The sequence below is a fragment of the Plectropomus leopardus genome, chromosome 5 (assembly GCF_026936395.1).
Source record: "Plectropomus leopardus strain MGB_pleo_1.0 chromosome 5, ASM2693639v1, whole genome shotgun sequence".
Classification (NCBI taxonomy): domain Eukaryota; kingdom Metazoa; phylum Chordata; class Actinopteri; order Perciformes; family Serranidae; genus Plectropomus; species Plectropomus leopardus.
This window is the reverse complement of record NC_142180.1, coordinates 23,641,301-23,666,116: the sequence shown is the minus strand read 5'-3', so window position 1 is coordinate 23,666,116 and position 24,816 is coordinate 23,641,301. Positions and strand designations below refer to the sequence as shown.

At 38.3% G+C, this 24,816-nt stretch overlaps 1 protein-coding gene across 2 annotated transcripts in view; it reads right to left on the bottom strand.

The window, feature by feature from the left end:
* Positions 1–24,816, bottom strand: part of ttc39a (tetratricopeptide repeat domain 39A) — a 34,267-nt gene that overhangs the window by 6,416 nt on the left and 3,035 nt on the right. The window contains exons 4-15 of one of the 2 annotated variants that reach the window (XM_042480962.2): positions 24,653–24,706; positions 14,864–14,968; positions 7,401–7,532; positions 5,969–6,009; positions 5,767–5,834; positions 5,587–5,651; positions 5,345–5,444; positions 3,782–3,847; positions 2,804–2,912; positions 2,651–2,718; positions 2,499–2,558; positions 990–1,151 (exon numbers count right to left, since the gene is read on the bottom strand). In XM_042480962.2, coding sequence (XP_042336896.2) covers positions 990–1,151; positions 2,499–2,558; positions 2,651–2,718; positions 2,804–2,912; positions 3,782–3,847; positions 5,345–5,444; positions 5,587–5,651; positions 5,767–5,834; positions 5,969–6,009; positions 7,401–7,532; positions 14,864–14,968; positions 24,653–24,706 — 1,030 coding nt within the window. Of the gene's footprint in view, positions 1–989; positions 1,152–2,498; positions 2,559–2,650; positions 2,719–2,803; positions 2,913–3,781; positions 3,848–5,344; positions 5,445–5,586; positions 5,652–5,766; positions 5,835–5,968; positions 6,010–7,400; positions 7,533–14,863; positions 14,969–20,091; positions 20,330–24,652; positions 24,707–24,816 lie in introns of those variants that run through there. The other variant, XM_088077776.1, reaches the window with a different exon arrangement.

Sequence of the window (24,816 nt, the reverse complement as noted above, 5' to 3'; positions counted from 1 at the left end):
AGAGGTGTCTGCATTCTTTCAAATGTGATTAAACTAAATGGCACTGTGCTTGTGGTTCTTTCAGTGCTATAAAATACATTTGAAAAACTTAACAGTAATGTCCTTTTCCAGAAATCATGACCTGCTTACTCATAATAATCCACAGACCTTGCTGTGAACAGTTTCATGTAGGAAGTATTTTCCTTCTATTAAACTACACCAACTAACCGCATCCCCATGCAGAAGGAAGCGTGCATCTATTCATGGACCAGAGGCTTCTGCTTGTGGCTAGAAGAGATGACAACATAAACAGCGTCCTCCTCAGCTGAGCTGTAATGCCATCTAGCTCAGTGGTGCTAGTTGGGCTAGCATGCTTCCTTCTGTGTGGTGATAATGTTGGTGGTTGAAGTTAAGTAGAGAAAATAGGTCACAACGAGGTCTATGGATTATCTTGAGTAACTGGGTCATGATATCTGAATAGAGACATTGAATTCAATTCGATTTTTTTTGTAAATTCCAATCTCACAAATCTGAATTTGCCTCAGAGGGCATTACAGCATACAGCATCTCTCTGTTCTTGGACCTTCCCAAAAAAAAAACTTTTAATGGGGACAACATTTTTGGAGTTTTTCAAATGTATTTTTTGGTTCTTTGAGCTCTACAAGCCAAGTGCCATCTAGTTCAATTATATTTAAGAGAAGACAGAGATCTCTATGGCTGACATCTCCAACACTGCAGCTCACACCAAAATAATCTAGATAAATAACACTACAGGTAAGAGGAAATATATGTATATTGACTTCAGGGCGAAATGTCCCTTTAAAGTATTTTCTCTTGTGTATCGTTGCTGCCAGGTGAAAACTATCCAACTTGTTTTGCTTATTTTAAATAAAAGGTGAGAGTACTGCAGCTCATCTCTCAGAAATTCATAACTGCCTTTTTTACGACATGTTCTCGTTTGCCTATCTAGGTCTTCCTCATTATTTGGATTTGACACTGTGGTGACCCACCTTAGACCAGGCGTTTTCCTTGCTGAGCAGGTCAGCGTAGAAGTAGGCCATCTTCCAGTGCCTCTTGTACGTAAAGCACCACATCAGCTCCCAGTAACACATGTGGTGGAACTGCTTCCACTGCTGCTGGGCCTCACAGCACTCCTCAAAACGCTTGATAGCCTGGAAACACACAAACCATCAAGGATTTCACCATCTTAAAACATATTCATTGTGATTGTTAATACGTAGTGAGCATCTCATATAAATCATGACTGAATGGATCAATGATACATGAAGAGGACACAGAGGGCCTAACTTAATCGGTCAATGAGGACTAAGTCACATTCAAATGGGAAGAAGTAATCTGAACTCAAAGTGTACAGACACATTTGTCCTCATTTCATGTTAAAATATTGTATGTTGCTACTGCCATATTTTAGAAAAATTAAGGCAATACATTTTTAGTGTTTCTTTTCAGTTTGGTTATTATATTATTAATGCACTTATTTGTTAAGCAGTGGGAAAAATTTGTCCGAAAGTACTTAACATGTGAACTTATCAACTAAATTGGAATAAGACACATGTTCCATAACTTCTATGTAATCATGTAGCAAATGTTTCTACATATTAAACTGTGAAAGAGTAAAGCATTCCCTATCTAGATCTAATCTATCTAGATTATTATCTAAGAATTCTGAGAAAAGTTTTCATGGAAAAAGCTGCTTTTGCTTTTTTGAATTCACGAGATAATAAGATTCAAGATTCAAGATTATTATCTTGTGTAATTATTGAGAAAAAAAGAGCAGAATGTTTTTCTCTGAAAACTTTTCTCAGAATTCTGAGACTTTTTAGAAATGTATTAATGCTTTTTTTCTTTTTTAAAACAGAAAGGCCCCATTGAGATACAATATCTCTTTTGCCCCAGCCCTGGTCAAGTTGGGCAGCAAAATAAAAGTTTCAAATACATTTACAAATTGGGACAAATAACATCACAAAAAAATATAATCAAATAATGGTTTTCATAAAAACTTTTCTCATTATTCTGAGTTAAAAAAAACTCAATATAAAAGTTTTTATAAAAGTGAATGCATTGCACTTCAAAATCAAAAAAACAGAAATATTTAAAAATGCAAAAGCAGGGCACAAACTTTGTTTTTGTGTGTGGTCGACCCGCCAATGTTTGCTTTGCAAGATAAACCCAAATGTGCCTTCCATTAAATATTTATAAACTACATGTCAACAGTTATCCTGATAAGGTAAAAATCCAACAGTCATCATAAAGTCACATATTTATAAAGAAGGTTTTGCTGTAGCATAGTGGGACATGGAGGCAGACTCAACTCAAACAGACTTCAGAGAACAAAGAGGATGATGACCACATGATTTTTACAAAGTCATGTATCCATATTCAAATACAGGCTCAAAACATCAAGAAATCTGTAATGCATGATGCATAGAAATACAGATTTTCCACATGAAAAGTGCAGTGGTGACTGTGTTTTGTTTGTGTACAGAAATGACACTCACAGCATCCAAGTTGCCTTTGATCTCCTCTATTCGACCAGCGAAGAACAAGAAGATGGATCCCTGGGAGAAATACCACCCACAGTATTTTTGTAAACATTTCTAATTATGCACAACTAAAAAAGAAAAGAAAACAACAGGCAATTCTGGCAAACCTTCGGATATTGTTTTAAATACGGCTGCAGCAGTTTCTCTGCATCTTCAACGTCTCCTTCTCCAGTGCCTGCCAGACATAAAGAGAACAAAACCAGCTAAGATCCTTGTCTGTTTTTGTGTTTGGCAGCAGCTCTGAGTGCGTCTTTGCTCACCTAGTATGAAGCTCATGAAGGTGTGATAACAGAGCAGCAGCATGTTGCAGAGGAAGGATCTGAATGTGCTTTCTGCACAGCCCTCCTGAAGCTGCTGGAGACCAAACTCCTGCATGAACACACACAAAAGCACACATAGACGTGATAACATGAGTTTGAATTGAGTCTCATTTCAGGAGAGATCTTCTGGTGGAAGCGACAGCACACACTAATGCAATTAGAAGAAATGTTCTGTGCAAGAAAATAACAGAGGCAAGAACAACATTATAGATTTCTTATTAAGTTTGTTCTGAAGAATGAGCAACATCTGCTTGTCTACCAGAGCACTTTAAGGCATCAAATTTGAGCAGAGATGCAGTTTGTCAAAGATAGGCTTGTGTGCAAAATATATACAAGCACATAATGAAACATATCCAGGATATGCAAGGTCACAGTGTCAAGAAAAAATGATTTACTTTTGCAAACAGAAGATAAATCAATCATATTTTGATAATAATACCCCAAGCAATATCATGAACAAAACCCAGATTAATATTACTTTTCAGATTATTTTGTGCGGTGCTTACATAAACCAAATCAATAGGGACAGCATTTAAAAAAAAAAAAAAAAATTGGCACAAGAAATAATTGAAATAGAAAATTGTGATCTGGACAAATGGTACAGTCATTACTTTTTCTGATCAAAGGGATTTTTAAGCCATTCACTCATCAAGTTGTAAAAGTTTCATTTCGCTTCGTGTCAGTTTCAGCATCGTCAGCTCAGTAGTAGTCATATGAGTTTCACCACAAATCACAAGCAAGATTTGACTTTTAACCAATGAACCAGTGAGGCTGAAATTACAGGCATAATTCATGCACTATTCCATCATTATAAGACGTTCACATAGCACAACAATCCCTCCTGTGTCAAGCATCTCTAACTCCCTCAGTTCAGCTGCTCCGCCTTTCAGCAGTAACTCACTTATCAGTAGAACTCACCTTATTACCAGAGAAACCGACCCACTCCAGCAGCTTGAGCGTCCGCGTGGGCAACATGGAAATCATCTGCAGGAAGCAAACAAGCTGTGAAATTGAAAGCCTACAAGCAGGAGTCCTCCTCTGTCTCTCTCATTGTAACACCAGTGGTTTCAAAAAAAAAATCTCAAATTTGGTAAACATACTGTACAATGGCCATACAGGCTGTGCATTAATAACGTGTTTACAAACTTATTTAATGTTACAGCAAATAAGTACACAAGAGAAGAAATCACAGGAACATGATCAGATGTTTTGTGGCCCTTGACCAGGGTCCTCTCGTTTGCACTTGCCTGTAGCTGCTACTAAGTCAGCAGCAGTTGCAGCATGGCTAGCAGGATTAGCATCAACCTGAGCACTTTTGCTGGTGGTTTCTGAGGTGGATGGTATGTCAGTGTCTCTTGCTTATAGGAATGGAATAATAATAGAGCTAATTGGCCAATATTTTTCAATAGTACATAATTGTTAGCTAACTTGTTGACTTTGCTGTTATGGATATGTGTCACACAGAGATTAAGTTTAAACTAGCTCATGTGACTAAACAGGGAACTCATGGGTAACAGTTAGCTTATCATTTATGTTGAGTACAATAAGTGTGTTTTTTGATTTTTTTATGAAAAGAACAATTTATCTTTGCTATAAGTTTGATTGATTCACATTGATCTGTATTTTCAGACATATTTAATTTTTTTCACTTCAATTAATACTTTAATTATTAAATAATACATTTTAAAGGTTTTTTCTTGGCTTTTTTTATTATTTGTAGGACAGCACAAGCTTGAAAGGGGGAGAGGGAGGGGATGACTGGCAGCAAAGGGCCGCAGGTCAGACCTGCAGCCACTGCGGTGAGGACACAACCTCTGTACATGGGGCGCCCGCTTCACCAGTTGAGCCCACCAGTGCCCCTTATCAAACAATATTTTGATGCGTTAACTCCAAGGACGCCCTTGGGGTCATGAACCCCCTACTGAGGATCACAGCCCTGGACTATTATTTTGAAACTCTAGAGTAAGACTTTCTGTGCATGCAAAGATTTGGCAGCTCATTTTCGCCTGTGTGCCAAGAAAAAAAAAGGATCTTTTTAAGTGTTTAAATTGCAAAACTTTCTCAAAATAATGATTACATATGACGAAATAATGGCAAACAATAAAAGTCATTATTCTGAGAAAGTGTTTTATGATATTGATTTAACAGTATATGTTTTTAATCATACTGGTGAACATGGGCTTCCATTCTGAGAGTTTTTTTTATGCTTCAGGTTCTCATAAACAAAAATATGCAAGAGAGTGGAAGAACAACAGCATGTGATGAGCTATATTCAGACACTGAACAATATCTGCTGCATGAGGATCACTAAACTCATAACAAACTACTTGTCTGCATGTTACATTATAGCCACTCTGTGCTCATATTTTGCTCTTTATGTGCTCCTGTTGAACTATGATACTTTCTGGAAGTATCACAATTCGTGATGCAAACAACTTCTTTTAACCCATCACAAACGCAAAGATTTGGCCTTCTACTTACTAGATTGAAGGCTCCTACGCCCAGTTTAACACCGCCCTCAAAATGGCCGTGGTTGTCACCATGGGAGTATCCAGAGGACTGGAGGACTGTGTGAAGCTCTCTGTGAGGTAAAGATATAGGCCACAGACAGATTTTACAAAGCAAAGAGGAAGAAGGAAACAATGACGTCTGCTGAGAGAATGGGAACAACACAAGTGGGATGAGATGAGAACGAAATGATAGTCTGGGTTTTAGATTCTCACTTGTACGTCTGGTAGCTGTTCCTCACTTTGATTCCACCTTTGAGGAAACTGATCATGTTTTCATCCTGAACAGAGAAAGCAGGAGAGGGAAGAGAGAGCAGAGACACAGAGTGAGTTTGCATAAAGATTAAAGTATCAGTGGTGACAGTTTCAGAGGAATGCTCTCTGTGCGCTCCCGACCTGAAGGAAGGTGAGTGCTGCCCTCTGCAGGAGACACTCGGCGTAACAAACTTCGGCGTGCAGTTCCTCTGAGGTGAAAATGATAACGTCATAGTTATACTGAGTCAGCATAATGGCCAAACATGTGTGTATGTGCCATCTGTTTTTAGGAATAATGGTGAAACACTTATCAATCATCCTGTCAGCACAGGACTTTACTGACCTTCTGTGAAGCTTTTGGAGAAACTGGACTTTTTGCGGTGCCTGATGGAGGAGTAACAAAACACAACATTACCATGAGTTAAACAGTAGGCTTAGAAAAAGAGAGAGACGACTAGTTGCTCTGTAGACTACAATAAAACATAGGTCAAAAACCTGGAAAACAGGAACAAAATCCAGGCACTCCAAAAATGTGAAAAACGTGAAAAACGTGGAGGAATTACATAAAAAAATGTACATCTTTCCACAACTACCGGTCTTCATCGTGGCTTTAAAATCATATGTATTATAGGTGTGACCCCACCTATATAGTGGCAGGCACCAATAAGAAGTCATCACGTAAACCAGATGATGACAGGTAAAAACAGAAGAAATAAAAAACCATAGTGACCAAAGAGAATATGAAAACAGACGACCTGGCAAAAAAATAAATATCATTATATATAAAACTTACAAGAGCTGTTTTATTCCCGCCGCAATATAATTCCTTTTTTAATGTAGCTTTGTACACGTGTTTTTATTGATCTGTGGAACTGTTGTGTGATTTTTTTAATGGATGTGTACGCTTTTTTATGTTGTTTGAGTCCCCAACTGAAGGCAATTTTCTGTCACTATGTGATAGAAAAAAATGTTTTTTGAATCTTTAATCTATATACATCCTTATATTACATTGATCGCTAGGTTTAATGTGTTCAATGTCCTCAATGCATAATAAAGAGTCGCTGGAATTGTGAAATTCACTAAGATGTCGAGCCACGGGGTTATCGGTGGGATTGTTTGGCTGAAATTCTTCAGAGCTGTTTTACAGCAGCATGGCACCATCCTGCAAGTCTTTGCTTATCTTGTTTCTATGCAAATCAGTGACTCAGCCTCTTTCCAGTAAATACAGCATGCTGAGCTGAAGTTACCATAAGGTGCTGATTGTGTATTAAATTTCCCAAGAACAGTTACAGTCAACCTTGAAATGGGAAACTGCAGCTCTGATCTCAGATCAGTGTTAGTTTGAAGAAGAGTAGGTTTTTATCTGGGTGGGCTGATGGGATATCACGTTTCTCCAGCTCTGAGTCATGGTAGATTCTTGAGGCGGCTCCAGGAGTTACAGACATTTGTGACATTCCTTTGGTCATTGAGTGTGGATGACCTCAGCATGTTCTCTGGTTTTGGTATTATGTTACTAATGAGAACCAGCATTCAAAAGATAAAACATTGTGAGACTGAATTTCTAAATGTTTGATCTGCCTTTTTTTAATTTCTTTTTATTACTTTAAAAAATACACTTCCTTGCCTCTAAGCTGTCTTATCTCTGCACTGACTGGCTTTTGAAAAACAACATTCACTTCTGCAGCCAACCAGAGAGGAACTAAAAACAAGCCTGTCACGGTGCATCAGCTGGTTATCAGGCATTATTATTTCACCCTAATGTGGGAAAGTCTCACCGCTGACAGATAGCCTGGGCCTCCTTCATGGTGTTTCCTGCAGTCAGAATGTGTTGGGGGTCAAAAGTCATCATGGCCTGCATCTCCAGGATGGTGGCATAGGTCAGAGCGTGGTACATGCTGTCTTTGGTCCTGTTAGAAAGACAACACACAATATTAAGTTATATTGATAGAGGATGTTATAAGATATTGAGTGATCTGATCCAGTTTGCTGACAAAGATGATGAAGAGACAGTGGTGGAGGAAGTTTTCAAAACATTTACTTAAGTAAAAGTATTAAAACCTCACTGTAATAGTACTCAATTTCAAGTATAAGTCTCATTATATAAACTATTTCAGTATGAAGATATAGTCATCAAAATGCACTTAAAGTTTTCAAAGTATAAGTATAAGCATAAGTATAAATGTCCCCTGTGGCTGTCATATTATAATATATTTTATGATTTGATTAGATTATTATTATTATTTGTAACTATTAGCTAATTATTGTTTTCAGTTATGGATTAATCTGACTATTTCACTCCATTAATCAACAGATTGGTTTGTAAAAGTTCGCAAAAAAAACCAAAACATCAAAACAAATGCACAAAACCATTAAAAGAAAAAGCAGCAAAACATTAAAAAACATGAAAAAAAAGTCGCCAATTAATTTTCTGTCAATAAATTAATCATAATTTATTTTATATTATTTATTATTTGTATACAGTATTATTATTGTTATTATTATCTTCTGATTTAAATGGGGAATGAAGGCTTTGACATGTTTTGTTCTGTTTTAAACCAATTGTTGCAGCAGTATTTGTATAAGCTTTTGGATAGTTTTATTTCTAGCAAACATTTAGTATAAATTCTTCATGTCTTTTGTAAAAATCTACAAGCAAAAATGAAACATTTTTCTCTGAATTGTAGTGAAGCAGAAATTGAAAGTGGCATGGAAAGAAAATAAATACCTCAAATTTGTACTAAAGTACAGCACTTGAGTAAAGTATTTCATTATATTCCATCACTTTGAGGTGAGCAAAACTTTTTTCAAGAGAAGAGTTAAAGATTCATGCAGCAGTTATGTAATTAGGCAGTCTGAATTAGGAACTGTGTGAAAAGCTGTCAATTCCTGCTAACAGAGACGTGCGATCGAATACTTGGAAGACCAAAGCCACACCACGACACAGGAAAAAACAAAAACAGTAACTGTCTATTTATACCTGCGGTTGTTGGTGTGTCACATCACACCCTGTGTTTAAAAAGAGGGCATTACAGGTCTGTTGTCACACACATTTTCCAGTAGATGGACTTGTTGGTCCAGTTATAAACCATTATTTGAACGGGTTACGACAGAAAAAGTATGTTAAATAAATCAACAAAAACATGGTTTAAATAGCTTTTATCATCCTGTATGTAGCTATGTATTGTTTGTGTGTGCAAGTATTACACACACAAAGACATGGCAGAATCATTTTGGTAAAAAAGCAGGGGTGTGTAGAGAGGAATGCTGTCGGTCTGCATGACTGACATTTCACTGCTGTTCACCACAGACTAACTCATGTGACTCTGATGTCACTCCGAGCTCCAACCAGTCATCTCTCATGGACACTGGAAACTAAATTTGCATAAACAAATTTTTTTTTACTCATGGAAATAGAGCACAAAAACATGACTTAATTTTGTTTAACTAATATATACATACAGTGTATGATAAAGTTGAAAGTGGTAAGATCTGTGTGACCTTTAGCCTGTCAGAGACATACACTTACAGCAATAAATCAGGCCTTCGGTAGAAGACAGTTTCAACTGAGTTTCAACTCTTCACCTATAATGAAATTATTGTCATTTCTTATCTAGTAAATCGGCAAACAAGAACTAACTCAGTAACAACCAGGAAGCAAAAGCAGAGTCAGAGAAGGAGGAGGTACTACAGACTGAGAGGCACAGAGATTTGCTTGCCTTACATTTCCATTGCGTCAGGCTTATGTAAGGCGACAGCCCAAACTCAAGCTGAGAAACCTTTTAAGATGGAGCTGTGAGGTAAATTGCTTGTCGCCGTGCTGAAAATGGCGGGGAATTCCAAATATTTCACAGCAGCACTCAGATATTTTTCAATCAGCATCGTCTGCGGGACACAAAGGTCCTCATCTGTCTGACAGATCTTCATCACAATGCGAGGGAAGAGTTGTTTTGTACTCTCTCAAAAGACGCACGTGCGTGCATGCGTGCCTTGTATTCAGTTCTGCACATGTTGGTAACAATCAGGAAGTGCAGAAATGCCCAAAGCATCACTACAAGCAAAACTGTTTATTCCTGTCAATGTATATAATGTGAGGGTAATCTGTTATATTACACGTACCACGCAACAGAATGAAAAAAACACCATGTATAACCAAACTGACTTCATTATTTACTTATGTCTATTAACTTAACTTTGAAATATAATGACACATTTCTGAAAAAGTAAGTCGCAAAATTCATAGAAGGACACAAGCAAAACTTTTTATCAAGAATCAACTCGGCCGGTATTTAAGATGAACGTTACACGTCTGCAGTAAACCTCCTGCACTCACTCCCTGCTGCAGCTTTGAGGAAGAGGGCAGGACGGCATGATGGGAGGATAACTCTGCACTGTTTGGGCTGTACTTGGTCTGGTGGCATGTTTGAACAGAGAGCTGGCAAATAAAACTAAGCCTGCTGTTGGATACCTCTGGTGCCTAAAAGCTGATCACTCAGTGGGCATGTTTCTACAATGCTGAGTCTGCAGCGGCTGTGGGGAAACATAACACCTGGGTCTCAAATATTTGAACCCTTTAAGAGAGTATATGTTATATAACGTGGTATGAACTGATATTGATGCATGTACAATATCAGACTACACAACCTCTAGTCAAGGGTGCATCACATTCAGGTGAAATTAACCACCATTTTAAACCATAACACAGCACTCAAAAACCTTTAGTCACCCCACAAGAGAACAAAATGTCTTCAAAACTATTTCGATGGTTAATTCTCTTTGCAGACTCCATGTCTGTTTTGACTGTTAAGCTTTTATCAATCCATCAATATCTTTATATTTCATCAGATAAATGTGTCAAACCCTTTTGTCCAGTGGAGCTCACATCTCCACATTTACTGTGCTTATATTGGGTGTTATTTGTGGTTCAGTTATTCAGTCTTGCTCAAGGACGCTTGTGCATGTATGTAACTACCAAGTCACTATTTTACTCAATGTCGAGTCAAGACTCAGTCTCAAGTCAAGTCCCAAGTCTTAAACTTTGAATTTCGATTCCTAAACAAGTCAAAATGCAATACCATTTTAACAACAGTCATCATATCTTCAATTTACAAAAATCACTGATGCTTTTTAAAACATATTTATTTGTTAAAACAAGTTTATTAAAGAGTAACTTTAACAAATAAACATTACCTCCCTAACTATGTTAGTATTAGCATTGACTTCACGTTCTTTGTGCAATTTCAAATGTCATTCAAAGCTGATATGTAATTTTCTGTCTGTAATTTTCAACACGCATGTTTTGCATCCTGCAATTCGTTTTTTGTTGACCATCTTGAAGTTTTTGTACTCAAATGACTTTATCTTCAGAATAATTTTTTTCCTACTGGCACTCAGAAGCGTAATATTAGTTCTTGAAGTTGCTTTTCTTCAGCTTGATTGGATACTGTCTGACTGGTTCCAACAAATCTGGGGAATTAAGTGTCATCTTGCTGGGAATGAACAGCTTTAATATCAGTCGATTCAGAAAAAGAAGTGAAATTGATATTAATCCTTGGACTTAGGTATAAAGTATTTTCAAGTCAGAAGGCTCAAGTCCAAATGAAGTCACGAGTCATTGGTGTTTAAGTCCAAGTTGAGGCGCAAGCCTTTTTTGATTTGATCATTGCTGTCAGTGAGTGTGTGACAAGCACAAAAGCAGGATCACAAACACGGAAATTGCATTTGTTCACTGCAAAAAAAAAAAAAAGAAGAAAAGAAAAAAACCCCAAATACCTAGCAATTTAACTAATACACAAATAGCCGAATATTTCGATCTAGCCCTACTACCAACGTTGCAATAATATGGCCAACAAAGTCAACCAACTGAGCCTCAGGTGCCACTTATTCTTGAGAATTTAGAATAATTTATGTTAAAAAATTGTACAAACATGTTTAAGACCAAGGTGAAAGATTGAAGATATGTCAATATTCTAAAATATCCAAGTTTATACATTGCATCACAATAATCCTCCCCATGAAGGCAGTCAGTAAACTGACTGAAAGACTGACTGATGTTCGATTCCTGGATATTTTCCTAATACATGTATGTATGATGCATGTTGCAGTGTCCTTCCACAGTCCTGGCAGCCAGGACTTGAGACTTTAAACTGCCCATTGATGTGTGTATGAGAGCATTAACCCTGTAATAGCTAACCCTGTCTTCCTCCCAAAGCATGTTAGAATCGGCTCCAGCTGTCATTGACTGTCATTGACTATAAACAGGAATGTAGGAGTGGAAGTAATGGACATATGATTGATCAACGTACTAAGAGTTCATCCAGATGATGAATATTCTCTGAAAGAGTCTCCAGTATTTATTTTCTCTCTCTCTGTGTGTGTTTGTGTGTGTGTGTGTGTGTGTGTGTGTGTGTGTGTGTGCTGCAGAGTCTCCAGTATACCCTTGTCGCACCTGACTGCGTCAGAAACACAGCTGGAGGATGGTAAAAAGAGATCAAAGGAGGAGAGAATTGGAAAACACACGTGGACTGAAGCAGAGCACAGACAAACACTGAAGAGGACGAGGAAATATTCTTCTGGTGTTTTACATCCTCAGGGTGGCTTGTTCCCCCAGTCTTTCAGAGTATCTCTCTCACAATGCAGCAGATGTCATCACACCTTACATAATATTACATAAGTCTTATGCCTCAAGCCATCGGCTTCTTCACAAAACCCTTTTACTGAGCAGCAAACAGAAAAATCAGGGGAGTTTGTGGGTGTTATTTTGGGTTTTGTTTAAGCCAAACAAAATAAAGTCCTGTCTCAATTTGATTAGAGTGCTGCAGTCAAATGTAAAACAACACTACACAGTAATACCTGGCCAGATCACCATGCAGGCCCTGATTTATACAGGATAGACCTGCCTTATCTCTTAAGTTACAATCTGCACTGATTTCTGACTCTCACACTATGTGTCAAATAAAACCATCTGGGCTCAAACAGCTACAAACATGATCATATTTGCGACTACTGTTTGCTCAGGTGCACTTCATCAACTGGAGGAGGCAGAGATAGCACACACAGAGGGGTATGAGGAATATCGAGCCAGAAATGAGGACACCCGCTGAGCTGACAGACTGCCAGGTCTCAGGTGGCAACAGCTAGAGGTGCTGGATTTGGACAGATTTTCATCCAGGTTGGAATATCTCACAAATCCAGGTTTAAATAATCAAACAAATTATGACAATCACAACAGGGCAGTCACTTGGCAACAATGCATTTATGTAACGTTGCAATATACGTCTCCATAACCGAGTCTGAGCTTAGAAATAGAAACAGATTACATTACTCTTAACTTTTCCAACACTTAGTGTGCTAAACACAACAAAATATCTCCTAATAAAAACACCAAGCTGACAATGGCTGTCAATCTTGCAGGAATACTTGTACATTGAAAGAATGCACAGACTGAGTGGAAGCTGTTTTGTGTCTCCATGTGAATCGATGCTGAAAAGAAGAATCTGGGGCCGAGGAGTGGCCCGCAGCCGCAGAGAGGAGATAGAAGGTGGAGGATAATAGGACGGTGTGATAAAGTTTCTGATAATAGAGGAGAGAATGGGCGATGAACAAGAGAGTAACTTGATGTCACAGTGTTGGGATACAAAACTAGAGACGGCTGTGAGCCCGGAGAGTAAGTTTGTGTTTGTGAATGTTACTGAAAGCAGCTTAAAGTCAATCATGTAAAACCCACGGCCATAAAATCATCTAACCAGCACTTAGTTCCCTTAGCGCTCCCTGATGTGGGAAATCTGTTTTTGCGCATATTATGATACCAAGGACTAGGTATTTAAATCTTAAGATTATTGCTTGTGTATTGAATTTGGAGTTAGAATTTAAAGGATCAAAATGTTCTTAAGGGACAGTTCACCCCATTATCAAACAAACATATTCTCCTCTTAGCTGTGGTGTTATTTATTTATCCTGATTGTTTTGGTGTGAGTTTGCCGAGTGTTGGAGATATTTGCTGTAGAGATGTCTGCCTTCTCTCAAATATAATGGAACAACATGGCAATCAGCATGTGGTGCCGAGCGCCATCTACTTCCATCATATTGGAGGACAACGCTGAAGGCAGACATCTTTACGGCCAACATCGCCGGCACTCGGCTACTCACGCCAAAACAATCTAGATTGATAAATAGCACTACAGACCAGAGAGAAAAACTGTAGTTTTGATTTCGGGGTGAACTGTCCCTTTAAAGTCATTGCAAAACAGAATTTACAGTGAGGTTCTTTTAATTTTTTTGATTTTTGATTTTTTTTTATTGAGCAAATAAACTGATCTAATAGCAAACGTGAAAGTATTAGCTGAGGAAATTTGTGACAAATCAAAAAAAGTAATTCAGGAACAAGCTTTTGCTGAATCATCGTCAAAACAGAAGCAACATAAGTGTCCCTGCCTTGTAATCTGAATATAGTTTCAAACAAAACGGGCAAATCAGTCGAGTAAAAACGAGACAAAGAGTCAACAGTCATTTCGTGGCCCTGCGAGGTCGTCCTTGCAGGCACAGAGGTGCACTGAGCTAAAGGCTAACAGCAGCATGCTAACATGCTCACAATGACAGTGCAAACATGCTGATGTTTAGCACAAGGCTGTTCGAAAGAGGCTGGCACACACTCTTTGACCTCATGGGAGCTACAGTATGTGTGTATGTGCAATGTAACCAGAGTTACAGCAGACAGTGATAGAAATATAGGAATGGTGTCCGCTCAGTTGCTCTTTGGGTGTGCTATTTTTAGCCTCCTCAGGTGCGCTTGGCCTGACAGAAGTTTTTGTGTACACTCGAATGGATGGCGGCCAATAAAAAGCATTTGTTTATAGTCTTTTGTCAGGGATATTTTCAAAAACTGCAAAATTGTAATTCTCACCAATATTTTTCTAAATATATTGAGCCCAAAACCAGGGCTCTAAAACAGAAGTAGCTAAATGGAATTCATCCATCGCTAACTCTATTCACACCTGTGTTTTCCTATGTGTCAAAATGTATTGTGTTTAAAAAAAAGGGCCTCTTACTTGTGAATGCAGTTTAGTGTTGAAAATCTTCACCCTATAACACCTGAGAGTCCAAAAACGCCTACAAATATGGTTACTTGCATGCATATCATCACCTGTTTGTCTCTTATATTTGTCCATGAAAGCAAAAACCCAGGTGGGTCAGAGCTGAGGACAGCAGCTGTATTTGCACGTGGTTGAGGTTGTTCTCGTACCTGCATCTAAGCCGAGCCTGTGCCTCCTCAAAGTCGTTTCTGAGGAACAGATCCAGGGCAGCCATGCAGTCCTCCAGAGCCAACGACAGGTCTGACCGCGAGCACCTGCAAAACAAACACAGAATTTAGATGAGAAAGGAAAATGAGTGCAGAAAAAACACTATTATTTCATAGAAAAGAAACATTGGTCTCCTAAATAGGCAGTAAGTATATGGGACCTTTTTCACATAATAGGCCTACGTTCAAAAAAGATAAAGCAAATCTAATTTCACCCTATGAAACCTGGATTAACATCATTGTTTTTAGGCGATGTTGAGATGCCTTTCACAAGTATTCAAACCTTTGAACCCTAAGAAAATTGGTTTGATTTCTTTCGGGAAAAAAATGGGAAAAAGGTAGCAATTTAGCAAGAAATGCTGCGCAAATTACAAGAAATTGGTCAATTTTAAAAATTGATAAAAAATAAGCTAAGGCATGTCCAGAGATTATTGCAGTGACTTCAATGTCACCACCTAAAATGAGGCTATAACACTACAATCTGTTGCAAGTTGAAGTCGATAGTCGAGTCTGTATTCCTGACAACCAATCAAATGCATCTAGTGCATCTACTCTGGAAAATAATGCCCACAGCTATCTGTTGTTTGCATGACAAGTTTATGAGCTTTACAAGCATCTATAGAGGAGCTACATCAGTTGCCACAGCGCCATTAGCAAAGACTTATATTATATATATATATAAAATATTGCCTTGTTGCTTTGAACTACCTTGTTTGTTTTAGCTCATTAAAATAAAGTACAATAGCTCAAAATTTTGTGACCAGAGAGTCAATGGCATAAAGTTGTTGTGTCCATTAGTTTTGCTCTGGACGGAGGCGGAGATATTCATACCTGCAAAAACTTCTATCAACAGTAAATCAGCTGATTGGAAATGGAAATGGCAGCTACAAAGTTGTTAAAGCACGTTCCACAACACAAACACTACAGAAAAGTACTACATTAAGTAAAAAAATACTGATGAAAAGATCATTCTGCTCGGTTCACTGTGTCCGCTGCCATGTTGCTGGGAAGACAGGTGTTTTTATTATGTCTACGTTTCAGACTTAGTATAATTGACTGTAGCATAAAGCCATGTCTAATGCCCCCTACAACATCTGAATTCTCATTTAGCCACTTTTTAGCATTTGGCTTTTTTGAGATGCATAAAAGCTTCAAAGTTGGTGTTTACTGACGTATTTTATGTTGTGAAAATCTCTTAAGCTTGCTTTAAACACAGACCGTATTTCAGACATCTAACCAAAACCCTACTGACTTCAAGTGAAGAGGAGTGCAAAAATGCTAACTCATTTCCAGGTTTTAAGACTTAAGATTGCTGCAGCTCTCATTTGCCTCTTAGACTCAACAGTTCTGCAGCAAACATTAGACGAAGGCAGAATAATAGAGAGCAGAAACTGAGCAAACACAACTAAGACTAATGTGTATAACAGCAGTGACTAATAGACAGCATTCACTTTACATTCCTGGCCATTAGAAACACAGAGGAACTATAGACTATATGTCACACACACATGCACAAACACACCCCACCACCACCACAAAGGAGCACACACACTGGTGCAGCTCTGGCTAATGACATGTGGGTGACTGCTGCGTTCACCATATGACCAGCAGCAAGCTGAACTTCCTGTTAACAGCACGAGATTCACAGCAATGACTGCTGTGAGACAAACAGGTATGTTCAGTATAAATGAGTCTTTAGGTTTTTTAGATGTCTAAGTAAATAAAGTTTTGGGTGTTCTGATAAAACTGACAAAAAAAACCCCAAAAAAACTCAATAACAGGAAATTGTTTTCCACCCCAAAGTTATGTGGGACATCCAGTATTGTGTTGTAAATGTTGAATGTATATTTAACATACAATGCACATATTCTCCATGTTCTTATTTCTATTGATATATATATTTTATATATATATTGTTTTTATATTTTACTTTTTTTAAATATTTTTCATACTTTCATACTAATATGAAATAATATAAATAATACATATCGTACTAATAAACTTAATTTACACTGAGATGTTTTACAACTGAATAAAACAATGAGACATAAAGGGATCAATAACACAGACATTAATAATAAAGCCAGGAGAATATTACGACAAGGTAGAATACTGTTTATGTGTTATGTTATTGATTTCAAGGACAGTGCTGTCGAGTCACATGTCCTCCCCCAGTAGCCACTGACTAAATCCAACCAATCTAACCAGAGCTTCCTCATTCTGTGTCGCAACACTTCTTTATGAATGTAGGTGCAGCGACTGCCTTCTGTACTTTTTACTTTAAACAACAAGCTTACAGAAGAACCAGCACACTGTCAGCCATGTGTTTAACCACAGCTATTAACATCAGGTTTGTGCTGGTTACTAAATTTAGCAATCGTCTCACCGTTATGTGCTGACTCTGCATTGAGTGCATCCGTCCTCTGGAGCTTCACTTAAACTTTGTGTCAAAAATACATGCCAATCTTGATTCAGATCCTAACCTAGAGGTAATTCTGATCTAAATAATAATAATAATGATAAAAAGTCTTATTCTCTCATATATATATATATATATATATATATATATATATATATATATATATATATATATATATATGTGTGTGTGTGTGTGTGTGTGTGTGTGTATATATATATACACACACACACACATATATATATACACTTATATCACATTATTCACTCTTCTTAAAATGATTACAGGAGTCTAATCACCTATTGGATTCAAGCATAACCTTATAAATAATAAAAGTCATTAATTGTTAATGGTATTGTTTGATTCCCATTAATACTGTATTGCTGTGTTATTGTCTAATTACCTGTAAGATTCAATAAGTCATTGCCATATTAATAGGATTGATTTAAATATGTCTTGGTGAGCTCACTTAAAGACAGAGAAAAGTAAAATGTTTTAAAGCTATTCACTCATAAAGTACACAATGCATTAAATATATACTTCACAACAGGATTTTCCTAAAAAAACAAGGTATAGACCCATACAGAAGTAATTCCTCATAATCATCACTTACAACCCAATAGAAGTGTGTGACGGTATATTTTTCTGCAGAGATTCTGCCCTCTGTTTTTATTTCCCTATTTTCTGTGCTCGGGGCGTTTGTGGGCGTGTACCCCCACAGCGCTCAGGTGAGGTTGTGGTTTTATAAAAAGGTCACAAACAGGTGCCAGACCATAAGCAGAAGGCATCCAAGAGATAGAGCATCGAAAAAAATGCAATGCAAATGAAGTGAAATGCCAAACGAGAGTGAATCTGGGGTTGGCTTTTACTTTCAATTTCTCTGGCGAGTGTGTTTACACAGTAACCAACAATCCTGCATATGCCCTTCAGTTCATCATAAAAGCATAACACAAACGGGAAGATAAAATCAAAGAAATATGAGCACCATAGACGGAACACTAGCATCTGAGGGGAAATTAGCAGCAGCAGTAATAGACACACTAGATAAAGTGCTTCAAGTGCATTTCAAACACCTGCCCTGTTTCACAGTTATTTAAACTGCCATGTGGCCTGCTGTGCTCTGTTTGTAATAATGAGGAGGCGGGAAAATTCAGGATACGTATTGTTTTGGAACTTGGATGTAGCTCATGACGACATGGGTGTAAATTAAAGACATTTATACCATGAATTGACTGAATGGAAAATTCTGCAGAATGCAGGATATAAAGTGTTTGACTCTCAAAATTTTCAGGCAGAGGACTCCGAATCCCCATGTTTCATATGTGTCCCCCAACTAATTTTGAATTGAAACCTATATCTCGAACCTAAATTTAAATTTAAAAAAAATTTTTTTTTTAAAAACTCCTGATGCTTAAACTGTTTAGCTTGAGGGGCTAATAATCATCAGAAATCCAACATAAGTTGCTACGTTAGCAGACAGTGATAATGAGAGTGAGCAATCAGTGTCTTCCTTATGGCTGAAAACTGACTCAACTGGTTCCAACTGACGGGGAAACAAGATTTTGGCAGGTTTGCACCATGGAAACAATCTGAGGCCCGAGGACACGGAAAAGAAACAAGCTCCCTGTCAGTGAGTGAAGATCATATAGGCATAAAATGGGATGAAAGGGACACGTCCCCATCAATATTTATGTACATTTGTGCCCCCCAATAAAGACTTGAAAGAAGCGGAGGACGTTTATTTTGACAAAAGTGAAGGCATTGCCACCATAAATTGTTGCAGAAAAGGTGCAAAAAATTAAGTGTTTGCTGTTTAAAATCCTTTGGGGGAAGTCCCCAAATCCCCTAAGTCATGTGTCCTCCATAATTTTAAAACAAACCTACACGTTTAGCAAAGATTATCACACAGTACAAGACAATTTACTCTAAATTGACTTTCTTCTATTGAGGTAAAAGTAATCATAACTTTAAAGTATCTATTTAGCTAATGCAGTAGGAATTAAAGTCTGTATGAATTCCTTGCAAAGTAAAACGGATTTGTGCAATAAATTGAAAAATCATTGTGCCATAAAGCAGCCAAACACTGCAACACAGCACAATAATAGAGCACACTTTTGCTTATTTGCCGAGGGAATATTTGACTATTGTACTGAAGAAAGAAAAGGCATGACGACCAGCACAATGAGGTTTGTCTCCTGGATTCAGTATGTGCATACCATGCATTGTCCCAATAATCGAATTCAACTTCAAGTCAGCTGAAATTCTGGGTTGATTTCTCTGGAGAACAACTTGTACAATGATGATCATTATCAGCGAGCCACACACACACACACACACACACACACACACACACACACACACACACACACACACACACACACACACAGATTAAAAATCACTTAGTACGCAAACACTATTCATACACTAACCACCCATGCATGTGCTCATAATGCACACACATACATTCACACTCCTCCAAGAGTGACGAAGCATAAGTTTATCGACTGCGGTCCACAGAGCTTTCACCACACTTGTTCCAGCTGGTATAATTTGTTTTTCGTAGGCCTTACGGCGTTGAGCTGTGACACAAAAGAGCCGAGCTGCTCCTATAACACACCGAGCGAGTTTGTTCACATGCCTAAGTGTCACAGCTAGAACACACACACACATACACACACACACAAATCAATTACAGGACATCTGATGAGGCAAAGTGAATGACACACGGCATCCAAACATGCAGCACGTATCTTACCCATTTGACAGTGTCTCTTCCTCTCCTGACATTTTCATTTGGCAAAAGTGTGTGTGTGTGTGTGTGTGTGTGTGTGTGTGGGAGAGATAGAGAGAGAGAAAGTGAGAGAGAGAGAGAGAAAGAAAACCGCAGAAGTCAGTGTGAGGCTGAGGCCTTTCCAGCAGTGCAGTGTGATGGTCTACGTCTTTTTCTGTAGCAGCAGCAGCAGCAACAAGAGCAGAAGCAGCAGCAGAAGGGCAGTCGGGTGAAAGAGAGAGAGAGAGAGGGAAGATTGAAGGAGACACTGAGGGAGGGAGAGAGGGAGGGAGGGAGGAGGAGGAAGAGGGACGTAGCAGCAACAGCAGATCTTAATAAGATTGGGATGACTATCACACATGAGGGAAGAAAACACAGTCTGTCTGTGCTGCCTCTAACTCACATTCATACATGCAAAAGGCCTGTCCCACCTCTTCCGATCATCCTTCATGCTACACACTGCAGTCTCTGCTGATTGGTTAATGCAAATACTGGGGGCGGGACTAAAACCCCACAATTCATGGCCTTAGGATTTCTTAAAGATGTGAAACAACAAAAAGGAAAAGAAATCAAAAAGAGAGTGGGAGCTAAAACACGAACGGGCTACAAGTAATTAATTCCTCCCCGACACAAAACTTTGTGTTCCTTAAGGTGGAAGAGGGAGAGTGATGCTTAAAAGATGGAAGAAGAGAGAGCTGGTGCGTAGTGAGACTCTGAACCGGTCCAGTCTGCTGCAGTGGCAGAGACTGAACACTGCAGCGACCAGAGAGTCCAGAAATAGAAGACAAATACGCAGTACAGCAGCTCGTACTGTGGATGCATGTGATGTAAAATCATGAATGAAACATTGGCACACCGACATGTTGCCATAAACTGCAGCTCAATGTTCTCCTATAAAATGTGAATGAATGTTTGAAGATTTTTTTTTAATGCATTTGGACATGACACAGCAGGAAAAACGCAGGAGTAAATAGTAATATTTCCCACACCTGAGTGTTTCCTGCTGTGACAAATCAAAATGTCTGCTGAGAAAAAGGCTCCGTTATTGAATGTCAGAAAAGTGCTAAGATCATAAATCTTTTGGAAAAGTGGCAAGCGAGATAATAGATACACTCTGGTTTGACCAAAGCATGTGAAAACACTGAGAACAAAAGAGCCAATTTTTGTGTTCAATCAGCCCATCTGAGTCTTATTTTGTGTAATGAAAATCTTTTGTAAAAAAAAAAAACCCACTCTGCTCAAGAGATTTTTAAGTCTAGACAAATTAAATAGCTTTTATTATTCTCATAAAAATGCCTGGTTTATCACCTACATTAATGCCTCAACTAATCTCAGTTAATTTCAGGTCCAGGTCCGGTGTGCAGGATTTAGAGGGATATATTGGCAGGAATGATATATAATAGTATGTTTTCTTCAGGGTATAATCACCTAAAAATAAGAATTGTTTCTGTTTCCTTAAAATGAAACGTTTAAATCTACACAGGAAGCCGGTTCTCGTACATCATGTTGCACTGCTATCTTTCTACAGTAGCCCAGAATGGACAAACCAAGCACTGGCTTTTTACGACCATTCACGATTTTGAATCGACCACTGCAGAAAGCAGCCCCTCGTTGAAGAGAGCATCGGCAAAACACTGATTCTTTTAACCTTAAACTGCTTTATTCAGTCTTTTTACAGGTTAAATCACCTGATCAATTTGTTTTTGACAGCAAGAGACCTCTGTGGATAGTTTGGCGCCCAGCAAAAACCTTCTGAACAAGAAGCATTTAAGATATTCTAACTAGGAGGTGACGCTCGGCACATGGGAGAAGGTTGCAATCCTCGCTGCTATATACTGCTAAATCCCCTTAAACTGTACACACTGTTACTTTAACTGTTTGGTCTGCAAAACGTCAGAAAATAGTAAAAAGATAAAATGCCTGTAAAGCTCAAGGTCATGTCTTCAGATTTTTTTGTCCAGCTAACAGAGGATATTGAAGTTAACAATCACATGAAACAAAGAAACGCAAAAAAATCTCTTAAGAGAAGCTAAAACAAGAAAATGTTTGTTGTTTTTGCTTCATAAATTACTTAAATGAGTAGCTGATGATTAAAATTGTTGCCAATTTTCTGTCAACAGACTAATTAAATTATCATCTCATTATTTCAGCTCTTAATTGGCAACCAGTGGGTTTGAATCATCTCGGTAGACACTTGAACATCCTCAAGAGTACACAAATGACTTGCAAGACAATATCAACCCCAAACATGAAATCCTCTGCTGATGGAAAATATCATTTCTCTCAATGGAGTCCGAGGAAAAATTAAAGGTACCATGGCATGTCGCTATGGTGTGCGCGTGCGCGCGCACACACACACACACACACACACACACACACACACACACACACACACACACACAATTAGTAACACTGATGACATCAAGAGAGCATAAAGATCACACTCGTGACTACTGGGTCTAAGTGCTCATCACGGTTGACATATTTTTGTCCCACATTTTAGCCCATAAAAACACAATCATAATGGCCAGCACAGACACATGATGGGAATTCTATTTATCTTTATAGAGAGTAGTAAAAAAAAAAAAAAACGCTTAATTGCTGCTTTCATCTCTCTCATGTGTGCTGTGAGGAGCAGAGATGGTCACGGGTTTGTGGCGAAGATAATTAGATTGGATATGCTGCTGCTGTCCTCTTGTTGGAGAGTTGGATTTGACGTAAAAATAAACTAGAAATGTTGACACAACTTAGGCTTTTGACTTAATATAATAATATGCAAATCTTTAATGCTTTTATGCACCGAAAAGTATCTACTTAGAATAATGCAACACAAATTAAAGGAATACTTTACCCCCCAAATTAATATTTGTATGGTGGTTACTCACCCCGTGTTACATTGAACTTGGGGGGAAAACTTTAATTTTTTAATATGCCCCGACTGTGAACAAGAATCCAAAAACTGAGATTTTTTTTGATTTATTGACGTCCTGGGGGTTCGTGTTTAACGTCAGCAAAACTAACTAACTAACAACTCTCACAGTACAGCGTGCTACTCTTCCAGGCATTAAACTGTTTTTCTGGAAAAGTTTTAAATAGTAACATTTGAACAAAAAAAATAAGGGAAGTACTGAGCATACTACAGGATAAATGAGACTTGGACTCTACTGCACGAGTTGTGTGAGAGTTTGTAAACAGATATTTTGATATAGTTTTGCTGTTCGTTGGTCCCCCATCATTTAAATTCATCCAGTTTTCTCCATTGTTTGATTTTTGGAGCCAGTAGCTGGTTAGTTAAGGATATAACAAGTAAATTAGTGAGTGCTACGGGTGCTGGTCGGCAAATTTTGAAAGCACTGAACAGAGCAGGTTTACTGTTTCCCTGTTTCCAGTCTTCATGCTTCATGTCTCCTGTCTGCGGCGACCGCTATCTATGACAAAAAAGCTGCTAAGAGGCCGAGAATGCTGCTAACTGTGCCACATTCAAAGAAATCCATAATCAAGTCCAGATCTGTTTAGTGGTGTTTATTACATAAAAAGACCTATAACTGGAATAAGCAAAATGAGATGAAACGAGACGATGTGGTGTTACTTGATATTATTTGATGTAACGAGACAGCCAAAGCCAAAAACTCATTGTCTAAGTGCCGCCACACCACTGAATAAACTGGTGAAGTAATATGAAACCACACCTCTGTGCCAATTACATTTACCGGAAGAGAAAAAAAAAAAAGAAGGAAAAAAAAAAGTGTGTGCAGCCTAAACAAAAAATAACACGGGCTAAATACACACTCCTAAAATAGCTTCATATTTAAAATACAGATATAGAAGGGGTATCAATCTTCACAGCTAACTCTCAACAAGAATATGAACTGGGGTGTCGGTGGCTCAGTGGATAAAGCAGGCTGTGTCCTTGCTGCAGCGGCGGCGGGTTCGATTTCGGTTTGCGGCCCTTTGTTGCATGTCTTCCCCTCTCTCTCCCCCTTTCACGCTAGCAATCTCCTGTCCTATCTAATAAAGGCAAAAATGCCAAAAAAAATCTTTGAAAAAAACGTTTTCAGAATGAACTGCGGCGATCATCCGTGCTTTTCTCCTTCAGTGTTCTCCCTCAGATCCAAACAGATGCAGCTATCCTCCCCCTCAGGCTAACAATAAATCCCTTGCATGCCTGGACAGAGAATAAGAACTAAACTATTGAATAAGCAGCCTATTCGCATTCATCCAGTCATAACTTGACAGAGAGAGCTGAAAGGTCATTCTCAGTTCCCCTCTGTCTTTTTGATGTGTGACCATTTGAGGGCCTTTACTTCAACATGTCACTGATGTGTCGAGAAGTCGTTTACGTCAGCTGTAATATACAAATCAGCGGCTCACTCTCATACAGGATTGCAAAACAGTAAAAAAAATAACAGCACTGTGGGAACTTCCCAAGAAGATTTTTTTTTTCAAATGGCGCAACATCAGCAGGTTTCTCCACATTTTTTGTGTTGTTGCGATCTAAACCAAAGTGTTACTTTATTATCAGACAGAGTTCACTGTCTGGTCTTACCCATTTGATGGATTCGTTGATTGCAGAGCATCTTTGTTGTCAGGTAGCTGTAACCTGAAACACAGGAACAAAATCAAGGCTGTTTTTGAGGGAAAAAAAAGGAAAATCTCAAGGGATGAAAACCCGGCTGAAAGGCCAGCTATTGTTTGAGGAACATGATCGTG